The 22,686-nt window shown below is 35.6% G+C and overlaps 3 protein-coding genes across 4 annotated transcripts; 2 read left to right on the top strand and 1 right to left on the bottom strand.

The window, feature by feature from the left end:
• LOC148781202 (uncharacterized) lies at positions 1 to 4,522 on the top strand. The gene is made up of 5 exons (XM_088872712.1): positions 1 to 413; positions 506 to 633; positions 720 to 795; positions 885 to 1,554; positions 4,459 to 4,522. The coding sequence occupies exons 1-5, from the start codon at positions 254 to 256 to the stop codon at positions 4,520 to 4,522; spliced, it is 1,098 nt and encodes a 365-aa protein (XP_088728838.1). The 5' UTR covers positions 1 to 253.
• Positions 4,523 to 4,588: 66 nt separating this feature from the next.
• Positions 4,589 to 12,373, bottom strand: LOC18447293 (BRCA1-associated RING domain protein 1). The gene is made up of 13 exons (XM_006857394.4): positions 12,179 to 12,373; positions 11,084 to 11,137; positions 10,897 to 10,967; positions 10,670 to 10,777; positions 9,946 to 10,403; positions 8,985 to 9,476; positions 8,430 to 8,530; positions 7,771 to 7,957; positions 7,576 to 7,673; positions 6,906 to 7,032; positions 5,873 to 6,038; positions 5,109 to 5,227; positions 4,589 to 5,034 (listed from the first exon to the last, which is right to left on the bottom strand). Exons 1-13 carry the CDS (start codon positions 12,265 to 12,267, stop codon positions 4,690 to 4,692), a joined length of 2,415 nt encoding a protein of 804 aa, XP_006857456.2. The 5' UTR covers positions 12,268 to 12,373; the 3' UTR covers positions 4,589 to 4,689.
• Positions 12,374 to 14,921: 2,548 nt separating this feature from the next.
• Positions 14,922 to 22,686, top strand: CYN (cyanase). 2 transcript variants are annotated; one of them, XM_006857393.4, is made up of 4 exons: positions 14,922 to 15,248; positions 16,007 to 16,078; positions 21,826 to 21,934; positions 22,454 to 22,686. In XM_006857393.4, exons 1-4 carry the CDS (start codon positions 14,983 to 14,985, stop codon positions 22,487 to 22,489), a joined length of 483 nt encoding a protein of 160 aa, XP_006857455.1. In that variant the 5' UTR covers positions 14,922 to 14,982; the 3' UTR covers positions 22,490 to 22,686. The 2 variants fall into 2 exon arrangements, with proteins under 2 accessions (XP_006857455.1, XP_088728560.1); XM_088872434.1 differs by lacking the exons at positions 21,826 to 21,934; positions 22,454 to 22,686 and having other exon boundaries at positions 16,007 to 16,082.

Genomic DNA, 22,686 nt, shown 5'->3' with positions numbered 1-22,686 from the left:
AGAACACTCTAAGAAAAAAGAGATAATCAGGCCTGCCATAATCTGCTTTGCGACCGATTACTTAGCTGTGGACTCCATTCGACAATCTGAAGGTGCATTAAAGAGATTGTTTACTTGTGAAGAGTGGTTAAATGACCGCCTCTCGAAGTCCAGTACCGGTATAAAAGTGGACAACATAATCTCAAATAGGCTGTTCTGGTCTCGATGTTCCAGTGTTGTAGAGGCCACTGCCCCTTTGGTCACGGTGTTAAGAATGGTGGATGCTGATAAGAAAGCTACCATGGGTATCCTTTATGAAGGTATTGAGAGGGCGAAATCAGCTATTGGGGAGAAGTGTAATTTTGCTAGCAAAGTGATCGAGATTATAGAAAAGAGGTGGAACACCAAATTCGGACGTCCAATTCATTATGCTGGTAAATATATATTTATATCATTACAATGTTTCAGTTTAAATCATTTTTTTATGAAATTGTAAATGACATTTTTTTACCTATATATTTTTTAGGTTACTACTTCAACCCAAAATTTTTCTATTTGACACCTGAACAACCCCACAAGATTATGGAAGGGGTCAGATACATTATTGCAAGATTGGAGAGAAGCCATCGAAACCAAGCAGCAGCAATACAAGAGGTATTATTTAATGTTTGGGTACGAACTTCATTGAGTTGTTATATTTGTGAGGAATAATGCACTAAAACGTAATATATTTGTTTTAGCTTGCTATGTATAGGGATGCTATAGGATCCTTCGGAACTAGACTTGCCAGAAATTCTCGAACTATGATGGATCCAGGTTATCCCCTCGCTAATATTTTGTTTATTCATATATTTAATCTTATGAATTGTTTTTGCCCTTACAATGCTTTTTACATTTTAATCCAGCTGAATGGTGGGAGATATATGGTACTGATGCACCTCACCTAAAGAGGATAGCAATCAAGGTGCTCTCCCAGACATGTTCTGCTACTGGCTGTGAGCGCAACTGGAGTACGTTCCAATGGTTGCACACTACTAGGAGGAATCGACTCGCTTCTGAGAAGCTTCATAAACTAGTCTACGTTCATTATAATTTAAACCTTAGAGAGCGACAAATAAGAAGAAAGCTTGAAGACTATGGGCCGATAGACTTAGACACAATATTTGTCACAGACACAGCAGACCGATGGGTAGTAGAAGAGGAGGAGCCAGTGTTGCATAAGAGAGCGTTCCTTGAGGCTATCGGTGATGAAGATATTGAAGAAAGTGATGAGCGGCATGAAAGAGGAAGCAGTCAGCCAATGTATCCACAATATGTCGGTGATATTGCACCTAATGAGGGAGAGTGGGAAGGGGGTCTAAGAGAAAATGAGAGAGATGATGATTCTGAGGCCACCCTATCCCAGCCATATTATTCACATATCGAGTCCCAACAGCAACAGTGTAGGGATGAGCACGACAGTGCAGGTGAGCATGAAGGATGGACAAGCTTCGAGGATTTTGGATTGGGAACACAACAAAACACTAACACTCAAGGATTTGAAAATAGTCAGACGCCCGCTAATATTGATGATTCGTTTTTAAATCGAATCAATGAATTGTCAAACGAATTCAATCAATGGCACCAGCGTGACCAAGAAGAACAACAACGTCGTCTATCATTTTATTTTTAGATCGTATGTTACTAATTTTATGCTTTATTGTAGTCCATGTATGTTGATATACTTATTCCATGATAATTCTATGTTTATCCTTTTGTGTGATGTAAATTAAATGTTGAATGGCGGTTCATGCAAGGGAAGAACATATCGATATTCGCATATTCATTCAAAAACATGAAAATTCTTAATGGAGTACCCTCATTTTTTATTGAATTCCTAAAAAACAATATTTATAATGAGTTTTAATAATTTTTTCGGATTTTTTTGAAGCTTTATTCTGACCGATTTACCCTATTCCGATCCGGATCGCCGATTCGCCGATCCGGATCGGTTTTTGGAAAGCCCGATCCGGGTCACCGATCCGGTTTTTAAACCATTGGGTGAATCGGATTGGAAAAATCAGCGGAATCGGTAATTTTTGTTTCAAATTTTTTTAAAAAATAATTCAAGAAAAAAATGTTCATCCTTTTTTTTCGCTCGACTCGGTGAAGAATCGTCGAAATCAGCCATTTTACTATTTGGAACCACCCGAATCCCTTTTTTTGACCTAATTTGAGCATCCTAGGCGATTCTCGATCCGGATCACCCGATCCCGGATCGGGTTACCGATTTTTTAAACTTTGATTTTTGGCCCAACATCTGCACAGATGGACGGGCCACTGACCTAAATATTAATTAATGGACCCGGTTTTTACGTTTCCGGACCCGAGTGCAGCTCTTGCATCTCACACCATCTATGTTAGTGGACAATGGATATCCTAAAAATGTAGTGTAATCTGCGCCATCCAACTGAGTTTGATGGCACAAATGGCCCTCATGCGGCCCCCCGACATAAAACACTTTTACCTATTAAAAGTATTATTTCGTGCCTAGCGTGTCGTTGCTTTATAGTAAAATGTGAAAATTCTGGCGTCTCAAACTCAAGATCTATTTTAGCTAAAATTTTAAGGTTTAAAAATGGTGCATGTCTACAAATTTGACAATTTAAAATAGAGCAGTCTAGATAATGTCTAACAAGGTATGATATTTTTAGGGTTTAAAATGGGTTTGTTTTTTTATCCAAAATTATGAGGTCGAAATTATCAATTTTGTAGCTTTTAGGCAATGGAAAGCAATTTCGAGCGAACCACGGCTAACCTTTTCCTTTATTTAAGGGGTTCATTAGCCTAAGGCCTCGGCTATTTACAATAAAGCCTGAAAATCTACTCATGCCTTTTTGTTATGAAATTTGAAACTCTAAACATGGAGTGGATCTTGTGGATTTATAAGCATTTGAAAATTGACCATCCAAGTAATCTACTGCGAAATGTATTATTTTTTAGATTTGAAATTCTTTTTTTTTTTTATAAAAAAATTTAAGTATGGCACCAATAGACAATAAGATAAAAGAGTAGACATAAGTGGGTTGGTTATGTGTGACGCACATGCAATACAACACTTATTAAGAGGTCCGAGTTAATTTAAGTGGAAAGCTCAAAAGGGCAATAGTAAGTCCAAAAAGAAATAGTTGAAAGTAGTGAAAAAAAATACGATGACTTATGACCTCATTGAGGGTATGGCCTGTAATATAACAAAATGCCAGATCTAACCAATCCCAATTAACTGGAAAACAGCTTTGACAATGATGATGAAACCGACTCTTTCTGTATCCATTGTTGTCTGGGACAACATATCAATCACAACGTTTTTGAAGGCCACATTAACATTTTTGTGGTGAAATTAACAACCCTACTCTATCCTACTCCTTGCTTAAATAAACTAGTCATTGACCAACATATTTGGGCAGCTCCATTTCTGAAACCCATCACTGCAAGATCACCATTAGAAAAGAGTTGTGTTTTTTATTTAAATGAAACACCATTGGAAAACGGTTGTTTTTCCTTAAGTTGATTTAAAGTAAACAAGACTACAATAGTCATAGTCCATCTTAATCACCCTAAAGGAGTGGGTTTGTTTGGAAATCAGTGAAAAACTAGCCCCTTCTTTCTAGAGTTATGAACAGCATGTACTCTTTAATAACGGATTTAACCAAGTTTTGAAACCATTTCCCTCATTTGTTGCAACAGTAGAGCATCCAACCAGGAGAGAGAGTAGATTAAAGGAGAACTACCAAATCAGTGCCTGGAAGAGCTGCACAGTTCATGAAGGTGCTACAAAAAACTTGGATTTTCAAAATAGTGCCTGGACTACTTTTTTTTTCCTTTTCCCACAAATCATCTTCCTTCCAGTGAGGTACTTCAAATTGAAAATACCAACTAATGGTATAGGAGAAGCATGTCTAATGAACTTGGGTGCATTGTCATTTAGAAAGGAAAAAAAAAACTACAATTTAATTAAGGTCAGGCTTGCATAAGGTACACACCTCATACTATACAAGGCACACATCAAGCAGATTTATAAATACTTGAAAATTTTGAAAATAGACAGATTCATTTACTTGTTATAAAATGTACTATTTTTAGGACTTGACCTTCTTTCTTTTTTTTCCTTTTTATATGTATGCATATCGCTGTCAAGATGATCAACTGAAAAGTTTTCGAACTTTAAAGAACTCTTTACATAGATTTCAGTAGTGCACGTCACTACCTTATATAAACTTTTTTCTTTTAATCATAACTTTGAAAAGTTTCTAGAGTATATCTACATGGTTTCTCACAAGTAGGGCTGTAAATGAGTGAGTCCAAATCAGAACCAATTGGCTAGCATAACCTTGGACCAGAACCCAGACATCAGTCAATTTGGGACAAATTAGACCTAGTCACACCCGCTGGGTGAGGGAATTTATTCAAACTCGAATATTGGTTTCAGCTACCTGACAGGTTGACCCGAACTGATCAACTGTTTTCTTGTATAAACCCTGATGGGATCAACACGAACCCATAGACACAATCATAAACAAAAAAAATTAATAGCAAAATAGAACACATGGGTAGGGGAGCCCATCACAAATAATGCACAAACATAAACTAAAAGGATTAATAGCAAAATAAAGCACTAATAAATTATAACATGCTCTTTTTTGTAGAAATTAAAGTGAGGGCATCTCTCTTTTAGCACTCAAAAGGTTGCAGTCTACAAGCTGCTATAGTGTCCAAGAGCCAGATGTGACCGCAGACATTGGCACCAGTTTGTGCTGCCAAGGTCTTGGCTTGACTGAACCTGTTGTCTATAACTGAAGAAACCTGACTAGGTTTGCACTTTGGAGGAGGCTCACAACTGTATATAATGATGGTAGATGGATTTTCAGTTATTTGTTCACAGAGTGCGATAGAATCAGGTTTTGTGTCTAATATTGTGCCCCCAGCTGCTAAAACTAGATCTTCCAAGTATCCCTTGTAAGAGTCTTCAAACTCACCACTGAAATAAACAGTCAAGCCTTCGAGTAGCTTGGGCACCTGCATCGGTACAAAATGTGATTATTGATTACCCCATGTTTGTTTAAGCTCACCAATACCAGAGAGAGGTTTACCTTTTGCATGATTCTAAGGCGGCCATTTTTGGGCCCCTCATGAGAACCATTGATATCAAACTTAATTTCATAAGGTTCTTCACTCACAGGAGACATGGCTTTCAAGCATCCTTTGATCCCTATAATGAACAATACAAACCCATGAGTATGTTAATAAACAAATGAAGATATCATTATTTTTATGTCAAGTATAACAAGAATTTTTTGAAATTTTGGGGAGATAAAGAAAGGGTACTCAATCCAATCGGGTTTAACAAGGAAAAAGGAAATCATTATTTTAGTATTTCGGGATAACAAAAACAAAAAGAAAACTAAAACAAGTGTGACATAATCAATGGGTAGTACCCGTTCATGGTATACTTCGCTAAAAGATACAGTGTTTAAAACTGGAACCCCGTCGGTTCCAAATGACCTGAGTTTTGACCAAGTTTAGACTGAGTAATGAGAATTTGACCCTGTACTAGAGAATGTGTCTTTGAGTCATTTGAAGTCTTGACCAAGCCTGTCTGGGAATTTAGAAAAACCTGTGATTCTGGTCACGGCCTTCCCAAGTCAGAATTGGGACTGGGCCAGCTGAGGCAGACCCCCCCACCCAATTGAGTTTTCAAACACAGATTATAATATGTCATCACAGCTCAGAACCATGCCAGAACAAGCAAAATAACTGGTGATACGAAACCATGTTGGGATTTTTCTGTTCTGCAGAATGGAAGAAATTTCACTTCTAGACTAAAAAATAGTTAATGAATGCTTGAGTAGCTCACAGTTAATGTTCAGTATCCATCTTCCTTCCAAGATGGCCATCAGGAATTTGAGGGTTCTTTTGCAAGCACCATTGCCATTAGTGGAAGCAATGACATGAGTCACATCTGGGCTCCAAGCCTTAGACATAATTGCACCACTCAATTTTGCAAACCTTGCAACGAAATCCTGCAAGTTTGATATTAGCCACAGTAACATAAAACAAATCGAGCAGACACAACATAAAAAAGGAAAAAGGAGATTGCTCATGAGGGGACGAGGTGGCACAAAGCAATTTAAAGTAATTGTGAATATTTCATGAAAGCAACACAAGAACACCAGAAAAAGAACAAACAGGAAAGATGTAACTTAGCATTGTTTGGCCATTTCTTCAAAAGTTAAAACTGTCGGGAACACTTTAGGCATTTATTCCTTTAAGAATCAAGGATACCTCATCCATTCGTAGGTTAATCACCAAACTCGAATCCAACATCTGAGGATTTTATTGTATCTAGATTGTATATCCTTTCTTGCCTTTTGTACAATAGTAAGGTCATATGTCCCCAAAGGCAATGGCTCAAGAAGAATCTTTTCATTTTCTTATGCTCCAACTTACCAGTCAAGTGAATCAATCTTAGTCTCAACACTCAAGACAAAATGTTCTTAAGCTTGGGTGACCATTTGACTTGAATCAGTGTGGTAAGTTGTAAATATGTCATGTTGATAATATAAGTTAGGTGACACATGCACGCGACAAAATTTTCAATTGCAAGTGGTCAGCTTTTTGGGAACCCCATTTTCTCAATTTATCAATAACTATAGAGATAACGAGTTCAAAGTATTGAATTGGTCATACTATAATCATAATATTTGTCATCTTCCGAAAATTGTCTTTAGATTACATGATTTTCCTACAGGGAAGATAGATTCAGGACATAGGACAGGTTCAAAATAGATTATTGAAAAAAGTAAAATGGCACTCAATCTCTCTATTCCAAATTGAATATTTGAACTTAGTCCCTTAAGTTTCTAGTGTGAAAGAGAAAAGGGTGTTACCTTCTCTTCAGCATTGAGAGCAGAGCCGCACAACACCCATTTGCTACCTATGGCATGCGAATCTGTCCAATTTTTGCTCCGATTGTTAATCGATGAACCAGGTGAACACCTTGTGTCTTCAAGAACCCTATAAGGCGAGATCAGGTTCACAAGCTAGTCACTATCTCAAAAGAAACCGAAAATGAAGGCAACAATAAAGAACGCCCCAAAACATCCTATGTTTTACAAACATAGCTCATGGTTCTATTTAGGAATTTGTAATGTTTATATATTTTATGAGTTATTCTTTACTAAGAAACTTGAAAGCAGGTCATGAACAAAAACGATTCAAATCTTGGAGTTGAAAAAGGAACTTAGTGTGTTTTTCAAATTTTTGAGAAAATTCTGAAAATTTTCAAAAAACTGTACTAGGAATCATTCCCAGATCTTTAAATAAAGCACACCAGAGTTTGGAAATAACATCAAAATACGCATACAAGATTATATACTACAAAATACTCGGACACAGTCGAGTTTCTCATTTATGAATCTCTCACCCAACAGGTGAGTAGAGTTTTTCAGGCAATTTTTTCCAATTCAACTAGCTTTTTATTTACAGGATTAAGTATAAGCATCTTATAAGAGTATAAAATTCACCATAAAACCATAAGTACATAGAAAAATAACCAACCCTGATGAATGATGTAGCTTTCTATGCCTTCCAGTCACAGCCACTTCATTTGGTAAACGGAAGGATGAGTGCACAGCACAAAGCATAACAAAATTTTCCTGTAAAAAGAATTTGTCAGAAATCTTATATGCTTAATTCACCACAAGCACAAGTACATATATTTGTCACAAAAACAGTCAATTTTATCAAACTCACACAATCCCAGCGAAATTCAGGAGCTTGCACTGCACAGGGAACATGGAAAGTCCTACGGCAGCTCTTAGCATAACACCCGAGTGCTGCCCCCTTGAGCCCACAAATATTGCATTTCATCTTTGCACCTCTTGCTACTTCTGATTCTAGATTAATAGCAATATCACCCACAAAATAAACCTTTGGAGCCCTACAATTGCAGATCAATAGTTATTTTGAATCATCATACATGTCATAAGGACACCAGGACTTATTCCTTCTAATAGGCAACTTCACTTCAAAATATTCCTAAATCGGATGTGCCAATAGTGTTTCCCAGATATTGTGTCAGTGAAAAGTAGGCTAATCTGAATGATCATTCAAGTTTGATTTCCATGGGTCGGTTTCTTTCATAAAGCATGGGCCAGTTACCAGCAAATAACAATGTTTTACATAAAGAGTGCCTCTGATTAATAGTCAATAGTTAATTGTGATAGAAAGTGCCAACTAGATTCATTTCACAAGAACTATCAGTCTTCATTAAAAAGTGTTAGTTTTGAACTTGCAACATTAACTTTGATACAACGATCATGACAGCACTAGGTTTTAGGTTATATACTGTAAAACCAACCTCCTTAAAATATTAAATGGGAAGATGAAATGCAAACATTTCCACAAATTACCACTCAGCACATTTCTTGTGAACATGCAAGGAATTAGATTGGGTCTTGTAATCATCTCCCACTGGTTTACCGTTGATGTAATGTAACATCTGCCCTGAAGCCTGAAATTTCACAATCAAATTTTTGTCAGTAAGATCATCAGCTGTAATGCACACAAAATAAATGAATCAGATTTTTGGGAATTGGGCTTGGGCTTGAGTGGTTAGCAACTGATGTTTAGCAGCGCCACATCACAAGTTCAATTCCTACAGCTGAGCTACCCCAAAGAGAAAAAATCAGACTCTTGGTTTTTATATTATAATTGATTTATCAAGTTCAATCATAACCAATCAAGAAAACCAAAAACATGCATGGTGAGAAAGCCAAAAATATCAATGAAAAGTTAAAAAAATGATTAAGATATTTGGAAAAGTTGCCCTGATAATACACTACAAAATCAAAAGAACTGGTAAAGATACTCGAGATTTTGCCTGGATGTCCGATGATTCATGAAAGAGAAAGCAGGCCCCGAGGATTAATCCAAGGGAGATAAATATGAAACGAGTGGCTGTGTACCTCTGAGTCCTCTGGAAACTGGCAAAATGCACATACAACTCTCTTTGTAGCAACTAAATTTTCATTGTCACAGGCTTCAAAAACCAACATCCTTCCCTCCTTTGGGCTAGCATCACTAACTGTGGATTTTCCATCAAGATACTCCACATATCCTGAAACTTGAGGACTCATTTCCTTGCTTGGGTTTCTGGCTTCAGCTGAAGAGTTGGAAGTTCCATTGAGGCTGTCAGATTCAGACTCAGATTTGGATTTCAGTGTATTTTCATTTGTCGTCATTCTACAGACTGAATCTACCATTTGATTCTCTTGGCAGTGATCATTATTGTCAAACCTGGATTTCAATTTCTTCTGTTTCTTTATTTCTTTTCGGTTTTTCTCCTTTGCATGATATTTGTGGTTACTCTTCGATTTCCCATGATGTTCCTCATGGAAAAGCACTCCAGGCATTTCCTCGTAGTGTTTCTTCTTGATATCTGATGGTTGCTGAGGACTCTGCAAATTATTTCAAATGAAAAGATAGTGAAAAAAACAAAAATAAACTACCTGTCCAATACTTTTTCTTGTGATTTATAAATACCCCACACTGTTATTTAATGGAAAAAACAAAGAATATCAGACTTTCCAAAACTTCAGAAAAAAATCTGAAATGAGTTCATCATTATCTGAAACCTAGCAAAATAAATGTGTTGCAATGTAAATATTACATTGTCAGTGGACTTTAAATTTGACAGATATAACAATGGAAAATTTTATAAGAACTGATTATGTAGATTGGAATTTCTGTGAAATCAAATAATTATGTATAATGTCCTACAAAAACAGAGAACACTTACAGTTCTCAGGAATTTAATGTAGCATTCTAATATTCATTATGTTAACACGAAGACCAACCAAGAATTTGAATGCATATCTCAATCAAGTTAAACATGGGGGTTTAAGACCATGAGATCAATAAAATTACATTTTCCTTTCCCAGATTAAATCTCTCATCCTTCAAATTCTTGGTAACACTTGACAGTGGAGAATTTGATGGGTCATGTGCGTGGTCAAAACTTCTTGACCACTCAGATTGCAAAACATCAGGGCTAACTTCATCTTTATTTAACTGTAAAGCATCAAAATTGTTATTCCCTTTTTCAGCTCCAACTTTAACAAGTCCACGTGATCTGCCTTCAACCTCGTCTTTAGCATGATCAATTTTCATATTATAAGAATTTTCTGGCCTTGAAGGAGCACTGAGTTCTACTCCTGGAAACTGTGAAGCTTGAAGCCTTTTCTTAGCAGGGAATACAGGACCAGTTGATTTCTCAGCTAATGAATTTTCATCGCTTCCATACCATCTCTTAAATTTCGTTTTAGAAGAAACACCAATACTAGCATTCCCCATTTCAGAGCAACATTTTTCTGGTTTCTTCAAATCTGTTAATAGCAAATTTGTAGAAAGTCATTAGATGATGGACAAATCAAAGGTTCAATCATCAATAGCATTGCGCCATGATTGGGTTCATTTTAAGCTTTCCTGCCTCTCAGTTTCCTAACAAGAGAGCAGCATAGAAAACATAAATCATGAATCCACAAAATGTCTTTGCTAATCAATATCTTAAATGCATTTATTGCAAAACAAAGTCAAAATGCAAACAAATAGAATGAATATAAGAGATAAGCCAGGGTTCTAGTTGATCAACCTGAATGGCACTGCTGGGAGTCAGCCCCCAAAAGTCTGATGCCAGCTACAGCCTCTATGTTTTTGTATAAACTCACCAAGCTATCCATATGAGGGGCAACCCGCAAATCTAAAAAACAGAGACGTAAAATATTACAGGATTAATAAGATGCAATTTAATATCAAACAAATCAATTAAAACTAAATGCTATCGATTGTAATCTAACTGGCAATCATGCGCAATTTTACCTTGAGAATGATAGGGTAATCTACAAACAGGACACTCCAACCGAGGCAATACTGCTATTGAAATGCAAGAACTGCAAAAATGCAACAAATAATTGGATTATTAAAGCAAGGAGAAAAAGAAGAAGACAAATCATGAGCAAAACTGATCCAATTGCATGTGATATTAAGTTTTGGACGAAATTCATACCTACAAAAGATATGATCACATGAGAGAGACACAGCATGGTTCAACAGCTTTAAGCTGCAGGACAGAATTGAGAAAATAGTCAATGACTAAACTTTCAGCAACATTAGCCATTTATTAAGCATTAATCCAAGACCCATCACTTGCATGCTAAAAAATTACAAATTGGAAACTTATGAGTCTCAAGCCCACTAGAAACATACATAACATAAGAACTAAAACCACTTCCCCACTAGTAGATCATGTAAGAATAAGAAATTTAAAAGGAAGACACCATTTAACAACCAGAAAAACTAAAATTTGTACACACGTCATAAAAGCTGCAAAGATGCAATCAGTGTTTATTTTTATTAATTTCTCAGTTAAGAACCACAAATGCAGTTCAAATATAAGAAATCCAGATTGATCCAACTCACATTTTCTTGGAATTCACATTGCTGAAACACAGTCTACATGCCGATTTTATGATTCAATTGAGCATCTCAACAATCCGATAGCATGACTTCAATTTTTAGAAAAGAAAAAAAATTGATAGCATGACTTCACAGTTGTTCTTCAAAGAACAAACTAAGACTCCCATCGGTCAATTTTAAGGTGAGAGTCTTATTTGAGTGGGATGTGTTTCATTATCAGAATATTATTTCATTTTTACATTGTTATAACTAGATTTTTTTCATGTTAGACTGATTTAAGGTGGATCACCAAATCAGCCATTTTCCGGCCCAATTCAAAACATAAATCTAAACTAAACTACAGCTATTTCCCATAATTATTAAAAATAGAATGTCTGATTTCTAAAGAGAAGCATTGTACAATGATTACTTTTCACATATTCCTCGTTCCATGAATTCGACAAAAGAATTCAGATGACAATGCGGAAACCCTAAAAAATAAATATAGCATGACAAGTTCCACATAGAGCTCCAGCACTATTCACAAAAAACACATATTTCCCACATAAAACAATAGAGAAAAAAAAAAACAGACCTTTATCCCTAAATGACCTTATTCTTTCTCCCATAAATCATTGATTAGTTCCATAAATTTCTTTATCGCAACCAAAAAAGTTAGAAGAAAATATGAAAATAAGCTATTTACCAAATGGGACATTTAAACTCGAGGCCCATCTTCTGTAAATGCAAAATACATGGGTTGAGAAAGGTTTCAGAAAGAGACTGGTCCGCCATTTAAAATTGCAGAGAAGTTCCTTGTTTCTTTGAATCAGTGAGCAAACAAATGATTGCAAAAAAGTTGCTGTTTTTCGTTACTTAGGGTTCTTAGAAGTATATAAACGTACCCTTGTGTTACTTTATTTGTTCTTATGAAAGGCGGGATCTTTACATTGTAGATCTAGGAGATTTGCAACCGTTGGTTTCGAGGATGTACGTTTCGTATTCGATGGAGTTTGGCGGGAGAAAATGGCCCCGACATCCGTTGGGTTGGAGTAACATTTGAACTTCCCGCTGCATTTTTGCGTGGAAAAATGACCATAGTGCCCCTTTTATCGTTTTTCTGAAGCGAAAATCGCCATCTTCTGAAAATGACGGAGAAGTCCAGATAGCGGTAAAATGACGTAAGTGCCCCCATTAACCATGACATTTGCTAGATGACTCAAGAATCACTACCCTTCTCTGTCTGCCAATTGTCATCATCTTCATAAGGTCTTATTTTAATAATTTGAGGTCATAAATTTTATTTTTTTATTAACCCAATTCATAACCAACATTATTATCAGAGTTTTTTCTTAATTAATTGGAGTTAGCTATACAATTTATGTTCTATCATTCAACTCTATTAAAAGCTATCATCAATGAAGCTATAAGTTCTTATATTTTTTTTTATTATTTTTAATCATGTTTTTTTAAGTTTGTTCTCTTTTTTTTTTTAACATTCTACTTGAATTAACTTGTATCTCTCCGAATTTTCACAACTAATACTAGGGTGGGTCATCATGTCCTTTTAAATTTAGGGAAAGGTTTCTATACTTTCTCTACAACATAGAAAATTTATGCTTTCCCTACCATGCAGCCGTCCAATTTTGATCACGAGAGACATTCACTGTTTGATCTTATATTTGATGTCTTAAAGTATTCTATTTTTAGTTTTTTTTTTATACAAATTGTATGAACATGAAATTTGGTACGTGTCATATTTTTATTGAGGCGTACCTATAAAAAATATTAAAAATAAATTTTTGATAAAATATAATGACCAAAATACCCTTTAAAAATTTAAAAGGCATTTTGATCATTTTATTTTATTACAAATATTTTTTTTATATTGTTCATGAGTACAAGTTTAATAGATGATTGGACGTACAAAATTTTGTGTCAAAATAATTTATAGAAAAAAATTAAAAATAAAATAGTATAGAGACGTGACATTATGATTGGGGCAATCTTAGCCTTTCATTCAAAATGGACGGTTAGATGATGGAAAATATAAAAATTTTATGTTGTAGGGGAAGCTTGCCTTTAAATTTATCCTTGTTTTTTTAAATCATCCACTTGAAGTACCTCACATCTCTTAATATGTGTTGTACTTGAGCTAAAACGGGTATTATGACTGCATGGTCACTCTTCTCTAATGCCCAACTATGGGTGGAACGGGCACCGGGCCAGGTGGCTCGAAACGGCCGGGCACAACCATCTACACCGAGATCAAACGAACCTTGTAGGTATAGAGGAGCCGAGGCAGCTCGCAGCACGGCCATAAAAGGCACCCTAATGCCCGCCGCCTTGCACCAATTAAAGCCTCTCTCCTCCATGGGAGCTGTCCATTTCTAACTTCTACTTGCTTTGTATTTTGTAAAGATATTTTGGTGTAATTCTACACTGATTGATTGCGCCCTTGTCCATTTAGGCGTGGGATAGCCACCCTTGTCCGTTTAGGTGTGGGACAGCCGCCCTTATCCATTTAGGGTGGCGGGTCAGGTCGACCTTAACGGGGTCTTGGTCTGAATTTTAGACCCCCACATCAAATGATTTGGCCTTAACTTGGGTTTGGGTGGGAGTCGACTTGGCCTGATTTATCTTAGTATATAATAAGGGTGTGGTTTGTATAGAACCGAGGTTATAAACAATCAAAGTAAAGCACCCATTCAAATAGTATCGAGAAATATGATTTTAATATTGAAAATTTTTGTGATAACCTCAAAGTACATTTTCCTTTTTGATTATAAAATTTAAAGCTTCAGATCAAGCAAATTTATGAAAGCTTGAAACTCTTTTAAAAAAAACAATTATTTAATTCAATGAGGAAGATAGCCCCTTCCAGTTTTTTTTTCGTGGGATTGGGTTTCTAGGATATGGGATACTATCACCATGTCCCAAGCCCATTTACCTAGAAATTAATAGTAAAAAAATGGGTTATAAGATGTGTTGTTTTCAAAACTTGAAATTTATTTTATTTTTTTGTGTTAATGCATCTTGATGTTGAGATGATCAATTCAAATATATATGAGAATAAAAACCAACCTCATCTAGTGAAATTTTCGAGGTAGGCTTCAATTTAATTGTTTAGAGTTTTTGCTCCTGAATTTTTTTATATAATAATATATAAAATATGTTTTAGAATATATAAAACTATTTATTATTATTTTAAAATTTTTAGACGCGTTCCGGGCCCAAGTCACCAAGTCCCGACCCCACGCGCTGTTCCCCTTGTCCATTTCCTCGTGTGAGAGAGAACCGAATTTGGTTTGGAGAGAGAGCAGAGGCCAGAGATGTCCCTATCCTCGCACTGTAGAGGTTGCAGAGAGAAACAAGAAAGAATACTATCCACATTCATCTGGCCAGAGAGAAGATAGAGAATATATATATGTATAGCTCTCCTATCCCTCTTGGTAGAGACAGAAAGAGAAAACCATCAAGAGTCCCCTGTTTGTAGAGAGAGAAAGTGTGATGGAGAACAAAGGGAGCGTGGTGAGTAGGCTTCAAGCAGTGAAAGAAAGCTCAGGGAAAACATATACTCAAATTGGGTGCGAATTGGGAATTACAAACGTTTACGCTGCTCAGTTGCTGAGAAGGCAAGCTCAGCTTAAGCCACAGACTGCTGAATTGATGCGATCAGCATTGCCCCAATTACCAGAAGATCTTGTTCAAGAAATGATGAAGCCTCCTATGAGGTCTTATGACCCAAATCTCATTCAAGACCCTGCAATTTACAGGTGGGTTTTACTTCTTTTAATGAAATTCATTCATTATGTTTTGAATTCTGAAAGGGGAGAGGAGAGACAAAAAGTATCCTAGAGAGAGAGAGAGAGGTGTTTGTGGGTTATTTTGAATGTCTAATTGAATACCTCAGAGAATAGAATAAGGCTTCTATTCAGAAAGAATTTATCGAGACAGAGTGGAGAACAATGATTTTAGCTCGTATGATGATTATTTTTTAAGTGTGTAATTGATATTGATGGTATGGTAGTGTATGAATACAGGAGAGAGAGAGAGAGAAGTTTGAAGGTGCTGTTATTGGAAAGACGCACTATGCACCATGTTTCTGGTGTGTATAGTATAATATCATCTCAACTGTCAATAACACATAATGTGAGATGAAGGTTTTTCTGGTTCAGACTTTTGTGTTATTTATCCTTATTAATATGTACACTTATCCTCCTGATCACATCGGATATGTGGTCATGACGATCATTAGTGTCCTAGGTCATGTTCGGGCTTGATCACTGTCCAACCTGCTGATTGGATGGTAACGACTGTCACGGGGTTACTGTATTTTTTCTCTTGGCATGCAGTTTAGTTTATTTTCTTTTCTTCCATTTTATCATGTGTAGCTCCAAAATTGATTCAGTTTATTATTTAGTAGTATCTCCTTTCTTATATTTTTCCTTTTTTTGGGTAGGTGTTTTTTGCTTTTGAATGATCTTCCAAACTATGTCAATAATTGATTGCATGATGCAAATAATGTTCGTAGATTTAATGAAGCTGTTATGCACTTTGGGGAGAGCATTAAGGATATCATCAATGAAGATTTTGGGGATGGCATGTAAGTTTCAGTCCTCTTATCTTTCAATTTGTAAATAATTTGAATTCCTAATTTCATCTGTAAATGGGGTTCATGAGATCGATATTGGTCATGAAATTAGTCTCCTTGAGATAGAATGTATGAAATTTAAGAGAGGATTCTAAATTAATTAAATGGCATGGAAAAGCATTATATGGTTTCTAGAATTATATGTGGAAAGGTAAGGATATATCAATCATTATACAAAGTTTGATTTGATTACTTTTTATTTTTATTTTTATTATTTGACTTGATTTGATTCACTTAAATAGATTATATAGTATTGTAAATGAAATGCATGGAGGGAACCCATTCTTTCAATGCACAAATGTTTCTTATATGACAATTTTGGTCATTTTAAAGTACAATCAGTTCCAGGATACAAGGGTGAAAACAGAAGCTCTGGATGTGGGATTCTTGATTGGTCATTGGGCAATCCCCAAAATCCAAATTGATTTTTGATAGATGACATATTAGCTAAAATACAAATTAAGTTTAGATACGTAGCATATAAGCTAGATTGCATGGTATGGGATTCTCCATGAAGTTTTTGTTGCTGTATTTTGCAAAGGATGACGCACTGACGATTTCTTCTAATTCTTTAAACTTTTTCCAAAAGAGTTTAGTCAATCTCATGTTGTCATAATTTTTGACAAATAATGCTTAAATCTCCATATGCAAGTATGTGACCTAAAGATTAATTATACACTCAATATTAAAGCAATATTTGACTTTTTTTACTAGTTACTTCTATCATCCATGGTCCATCTAAAACAAGGGTGAGGTTTGTATAAGGTGTCACCCTTATACTATTGAAGTAAGGTGCACCTCTAAAGAGCTATCCGAAATTTTCAATCTTCTTAAGCAAATGTGTGCGGGTCTTGCTTGAATAGGATCATCACTGATTGCCCAATAAATTAATTTTAAAAAATCATCCTATTACAAGTAGGGGGCCAAAAAATGGTTTTTTCATGAATTCCATAGTGCACTACGCAGGAATCCACAAGTCTATTCACTCTGAAGAAGGCCTTTTCTACTCTAGCCATACCATTCCAATTTGATATGCGTGCTCTTTTAAGGCCAAGGTAACCGAAAGAGCTACCAAGTTAAGCTTCAATGTTCCTCTATGAAGGCGGCTCCACATTTTCCTCACCCCTGTTCCATGATGCCTCATTATGCACTATTGACTTCCTTTCCGCCATTTTAAGTCCTTTATCATATCCTATAACTCTTGCCTTGTAAGCACCTAGAATATGCAGTTCAACTTAAATCCCCTCTTCCACTGCCTCGCGCTATGCTCCTATTCTTTTGAGAATTTTTTTTTGACTCTTTTCATTGCCCCAAGAAGTAGCCAACATCTCTAGGGGATGTGGAAATGCATGTTCTTGTCTATTTTGTACTGTAGTTTTGTTGTGACTCGTGGTCAACATGTTATCATTTTCGCAAAACCAAGTATTGTGAACTTTGAATAGTCACAGGGAATTTTTCACTGGAAACATTTTGAAGTTCATGAAATAAAATTGTGATATAGATAAGTATGCCCTAATCATTTGGTACTATACCAACATCTGTTTATGGTAATTAACTGTGTATTGCTTGAAAATTTCAAGTATATCACAGACTTAACTGATGAAAATTTACTTGGGAGAGAGTCCTGCATATTCAACCCCTTCATAGGAGGCTCCATGATGGTCTAGAGCATAAAGCACTAGATAGAATTCCCTCTTTCTCTCAAGGAAGAACATCTCTTGGATCTCCGTGAACTTACACATACTCATTTGCATCTCACAACTCCATCTGAAAAAATTCAAGGAGAACCCCTTCCACACCCAAGCAGCCATTGGCGAGAATGAATATATGAATATATTTCTCTCTAGCAACCGCTTGTGACTGAGATTCTGTTCACTTGATGTGCTCCAGCACTCACCTCTGAAAATTCTATTTCAAATAGGCCACATGTCCATCAGTAAGGAACCCAATAAGAGTTTTTGGAAGTATTCCCAAATCTATTTACGAAAAACATACAACAATCTTGTAAGTACTCTGCTCTCTTTTCTTTCCTGTAAATGACTCAATATTTAAGGAACTAGAAAACACCCACACTGAAGATGAGTTTTTTAACTTTAGTAAATGGTTACTGGGGGAAATTGCCAATCATGTTACCACAGAGTGCTCTACGGTGACTTGACAAAAAATGGATTCAGAAAATAGTTCAAAAGAGGTGTTGGCTCCAATGTTGGGGCCAGAGCCATTTATGGGCCCTCAAGATTCCAAACCTCTGCATAAGTCTGTGTGGGACATGGAGCATTGTGATGCTCTCCATATGTATAATGAGTCATAGCTTTGTTGTAACCATATTCTTTTGAATATTTGAACATGTCGTTTACATTTTCACAAAATGGGTATTGAAAACATTGAATTTCATTTTTCTACTACTTTACTTTGATAAGAATGATTATTTTTTAGTGGAGAGCTTTGTAAAGGTCATGAAATTATGAATAGGTGGCTCGTGCTCAAATCATATCGAGTAAAATATAATCAGTATTGAAAACATTGAATTTCATTTTTCTACTACTTTACTTTGATGAGAATGATTATTTTTAGTGGAGAGCTTTGTAAAGGTCATGAAATTAAACTATGAAATAAGTGGCTTGTGCTTAAATCATATTTAGTTAAAATGCTTATATGTATTCATTTCTTTATATCATCATCAGAGTCTTTTCCCAACTTATGTATTCATTTCTTAATATGTTTCTGATAATCAACTTTTTGAGCTGGAAAAATAGATTTTATAGCGTGCTTCAACAGAATACTGTGAGGATGGGTGAGGCTTCCACATATTCAACTCGTGCAAGGCGCTCCATGATGGACTAGAGCATTAACCACTTCACTAAATTCCCTTTCTTCTATTTTATTTTCAAGTGTTAGATTCCCTCTTTGTGTTAGGTAGCATATATCTATAGAGATAATGTCTTGGATCTCCATCAACCGATACAAGCTCATGTGCACTTCACTAGTCCATCAATAAAACAAAGAGACCCCTTTCTACATTCAAGGAACTGCGAAGTCGAGAATGAATATCTCTCTCTAGCAACAACCTATGAATTATGCTCAATTGATATGGTCAGGCACCAATGTGCTCTTTGTCCTTGCTTACCTGAAGTTTCTATCATTTCCATCCCTACCAATACCTCAGAAACGGCTAAAGCAAAACACCTTCCCATGTCACATCATCTTTCAGAAATAGGCCGAGTACTCCAATATTCCTTAACTAAAACTTACATTGAACTTGTAAGCATTCCACCTTCTCTTATTCCTTGAAATTTATTTTGGGAACTACATGTTGGTGGTGTTGTGAATAATCAATTACTATTTCTTCTAGGAAGTACTACATCGGGAAATCAGAGTTCTCTAAAACAACTCTACCAAAAACACAATTTAACAAAATCTGCACTCTTCTATAGTCCCCACCATTAGGCAATGAAACATCTTAAATATTTCCATATAACTTATAAATTTCTCTGTAGAATTTTAACATCTTCAATGATAAAAAGAAAAGAAAGAAAACTCTCTTCATTAACATAGGATCCCTTATCACTTCCCTTTCCCTATAATGGACTACTTATAAAATTCTTCTTTAGATTCTTGAGACTTCCAAATCTCCACAGAATCTTTTGATGTTTTACCAGATGTCTCTGTTGAACTTTGAAATACGTGGAACTTCTTATTCCATAACTGGTATCTCAATGGATGCCTTTTACTTCAAAATTTAAAAATGGTCTGAAAATTTACCAATTTCACATAGAGGGCCCTTTTTCATTATCTTTTTTTATTTCCAGAAATGCCTCTAGTTCAATCTGTTGCTAACAAATGTCTGTTCGACCCTTCAACCTGGAAAAGTCGAATTGGCTTCTGGCTTATTAACAGAAACCAGTTCGACCCTCAAAGGTTCAAACGGGTTCTAACTGGCTTTTGGCTTGATAGCAGGAAAGGGAGTTCAAACTGGGGCAAACAATTGAGGGTCGAACCAGGGTTTTTTTTTTTAAATAAAAAAACTGAAAACTTGAAATATTTGGGACCATTTTTTATTTTTTTTTAAAAAAGGAATTCGTAAATTAATTTTCCTATCTTATATTTGTGACATTATCATGCATTTAGATATGCTCCATCTGTTGGTCTATTTGTTCTTAGGACACGGTTTCTATGTGGCCCAGCCTGCATATTGTAGAAATGCGGGCTTGGCAGTAAATATATTTATTAATATAATGTGATCCTAATTTTTAGTGAATATATAATCTTTAACATGGAGATCATGAATATGAAAAAAAAAAAAATTGAAAACTAGAAATAATAATTATATTAAGAAAACAGTTGGACTGTTAGTTACAATTGTTTTTAGATGGACCACCTATTTACATCCATCTTTAAGATGGATGCTTTATATACCTTTGGACCGCATATTGTAGAAATGCGGTCCAGCCCGCATAAAACACTTTTCCTTGTTCTTAACAGTGTTCTAAATCTAGGCTGAGCCCATGTGGACTGGGCCGAGATACTCGGCCTCGGCCAGCAGTTAAGGCAAGTTCCTATGTACTTAGTCAGGCCCAATAGAACATGTCCAGTACTCCCTCATTTTTAATCCAAATTCTTTGAAATTTGTCTCTAGTTAAACATGATTCAACCCTCTATAGGATCCCCATGTTAAATTGTTGGATCAAAGCTTAGAAATTGACAGATTTTGCCCAAAAATTATCTGTTTTCAGGGAGAAAACACACTCTTTTTTTTTTTAAATCCGGCCTTATCCACCAATGCTCCCTCTTTTTTATCTAAATCTATTGGAATTTTACTCAATTTGGACGTGATTCAACCCTCTATAAGATCATACTAATTTGTTGGATCGAAACCCAGAACTTGAAAGATTTGACCCGAAAATTCTCGGTTTTGGGGGGGAAAAATGCAAATTTTTTGTTTATCCTTTATCAGAATCCGCCAAATTCGTCAATTTCTTGCTTGTTTTTTATCCAGATTCGTTGAAATTTGGCTTTAGTTAAACATTATTCAACCATCTACAAGATCTCCAATCCCCATACTTATTAGTTGGTTCAAAGTCTAGAATTTCCGAGATTGGACTAACAAATTCTCGGTTTTAGGAGAAAAAAAATGCAGTTTTTTAGTTAAAACCTTTTCCAATCGGCAAATGCTTTGATTTCTCCATCACGTTTTAAATTCATCTTTGTTCTGCATTTGAGCCTTTTTTTTTCTTTTTTTTTTGAAGTTGTTTGAATGGGTTTCCTCTGCGATTTTTCAAAAAAAAAGTTTGCTTTTTTTTTTTTTTTTTTGGGGAGAGGGCCCCTACCCTTGGTAGGAATCGAACCTGGGAATCAGCATTCTAAATCTTCAAACGCTAGCCAATCCAGCCCGAACTCTTTTCTTTTTCTTGATTGAGCTTATTTTCCCTTGTATTCATACTTTTGTTTCTTTTCCCCAAACCCTTTGTGGACTGGGGCATAACTCAAGTGAGTGCGCTCAAACTCACCCAAATATCTTGGCTCAAACAAGGGCCAAGTCCCAAGCCCGAGCTGAGTTTTCAAACCTTGGTTTTTAAAAAATTTAAAACTCAATCAGTATATATCATAGTGATGTATTTTCTCCATTAAATTGTATGTATAAAGGGCTAAAATCATTCATTATTTATCATACTACTAATAAATTGATCTTCTGAATGCAGAATGTCAGCCATAGACTTCTACTGCTCAATTGAGAAAATGAAAGCGCCAAATGGAAGTGATCGTGTCGTCATTACATTTGATGGCAAATACTTGCCTCATGTTGAACAGGTTAGTAATTAATTTTGCTCTTGCAGCCATAATACGCACCTTTGTTCCGCCTCTTCTTATGCCATCAATACGGAGGGTTGCAGCATTATGGGCTTGATGGGAACAAGACCTTTTACTCAGCCTCTAATTGCTATATTGATTCGCATTTTCGGAAGGGAAATTTATAAAAGTATGCCTAACATTTGAACTATTTATCATTTTATTATAGATGTATTTTAATAAAATCAAGACCCATTTTGATATGCCATTTGATGGGCTATTTGAAATTTGATCAAAAGAAAAATGGGAAATTTTAATTACATAAAAAAATGGGTAAAATGTTTAATCGTTCAAGTCATTGGTGTGGTTTGATAAATTTCCCTTTTCCAAAGGAGACCGCAAAGCATAAAAATTTAGAAATGATTTTTTTAATTTCTTCAGAAAAGGGATATCATTTCAACTGAAAGTGTTTACTTTCCATATCATTCGATTCTTTCTTCAAAGGGAACTCTATGTTTAATTATTTGGATTCTTTTGCAGAGGGTTGAACAAATGGTTTCACGGGTGTCAAAATGAAAAGCTTTTGGCGACGCACGGACTAGATATACAATAAAATCTGTGCTTTCTTGCATATGTCTGGCATTCTATTTGCCATAGTGAATATGGAAGTGATTTTTATGAATGTGTGTATTTTATAAACTTTTTGCCCTGTATGGATCAAAATAAAGATCCTACAACTACCTAAATAAAATGTTTAATTTCATGGTTTTGAA

This window comes from Amborella trichopoda, chromosome 7 (genome assembly GCF_054954075.1).
Source record: "Amborella trichopoda isolate Santa Cruz 75 chromosome 7, AtrichopodaSantaCruz75HAP2 v2.0, whole genome shotgun sequence".
NCBI classification, from domain to species: domain Eukaryota; kingdom Viridiplantae; phylum Streptophyta; class Magnoliopsida; order Amborellales; family Amborellaceae; genus Amborella; species Amborella trichopoda.
This window is presented reverse-complemented; position numbering and strand designations above follow the sequence as displayed.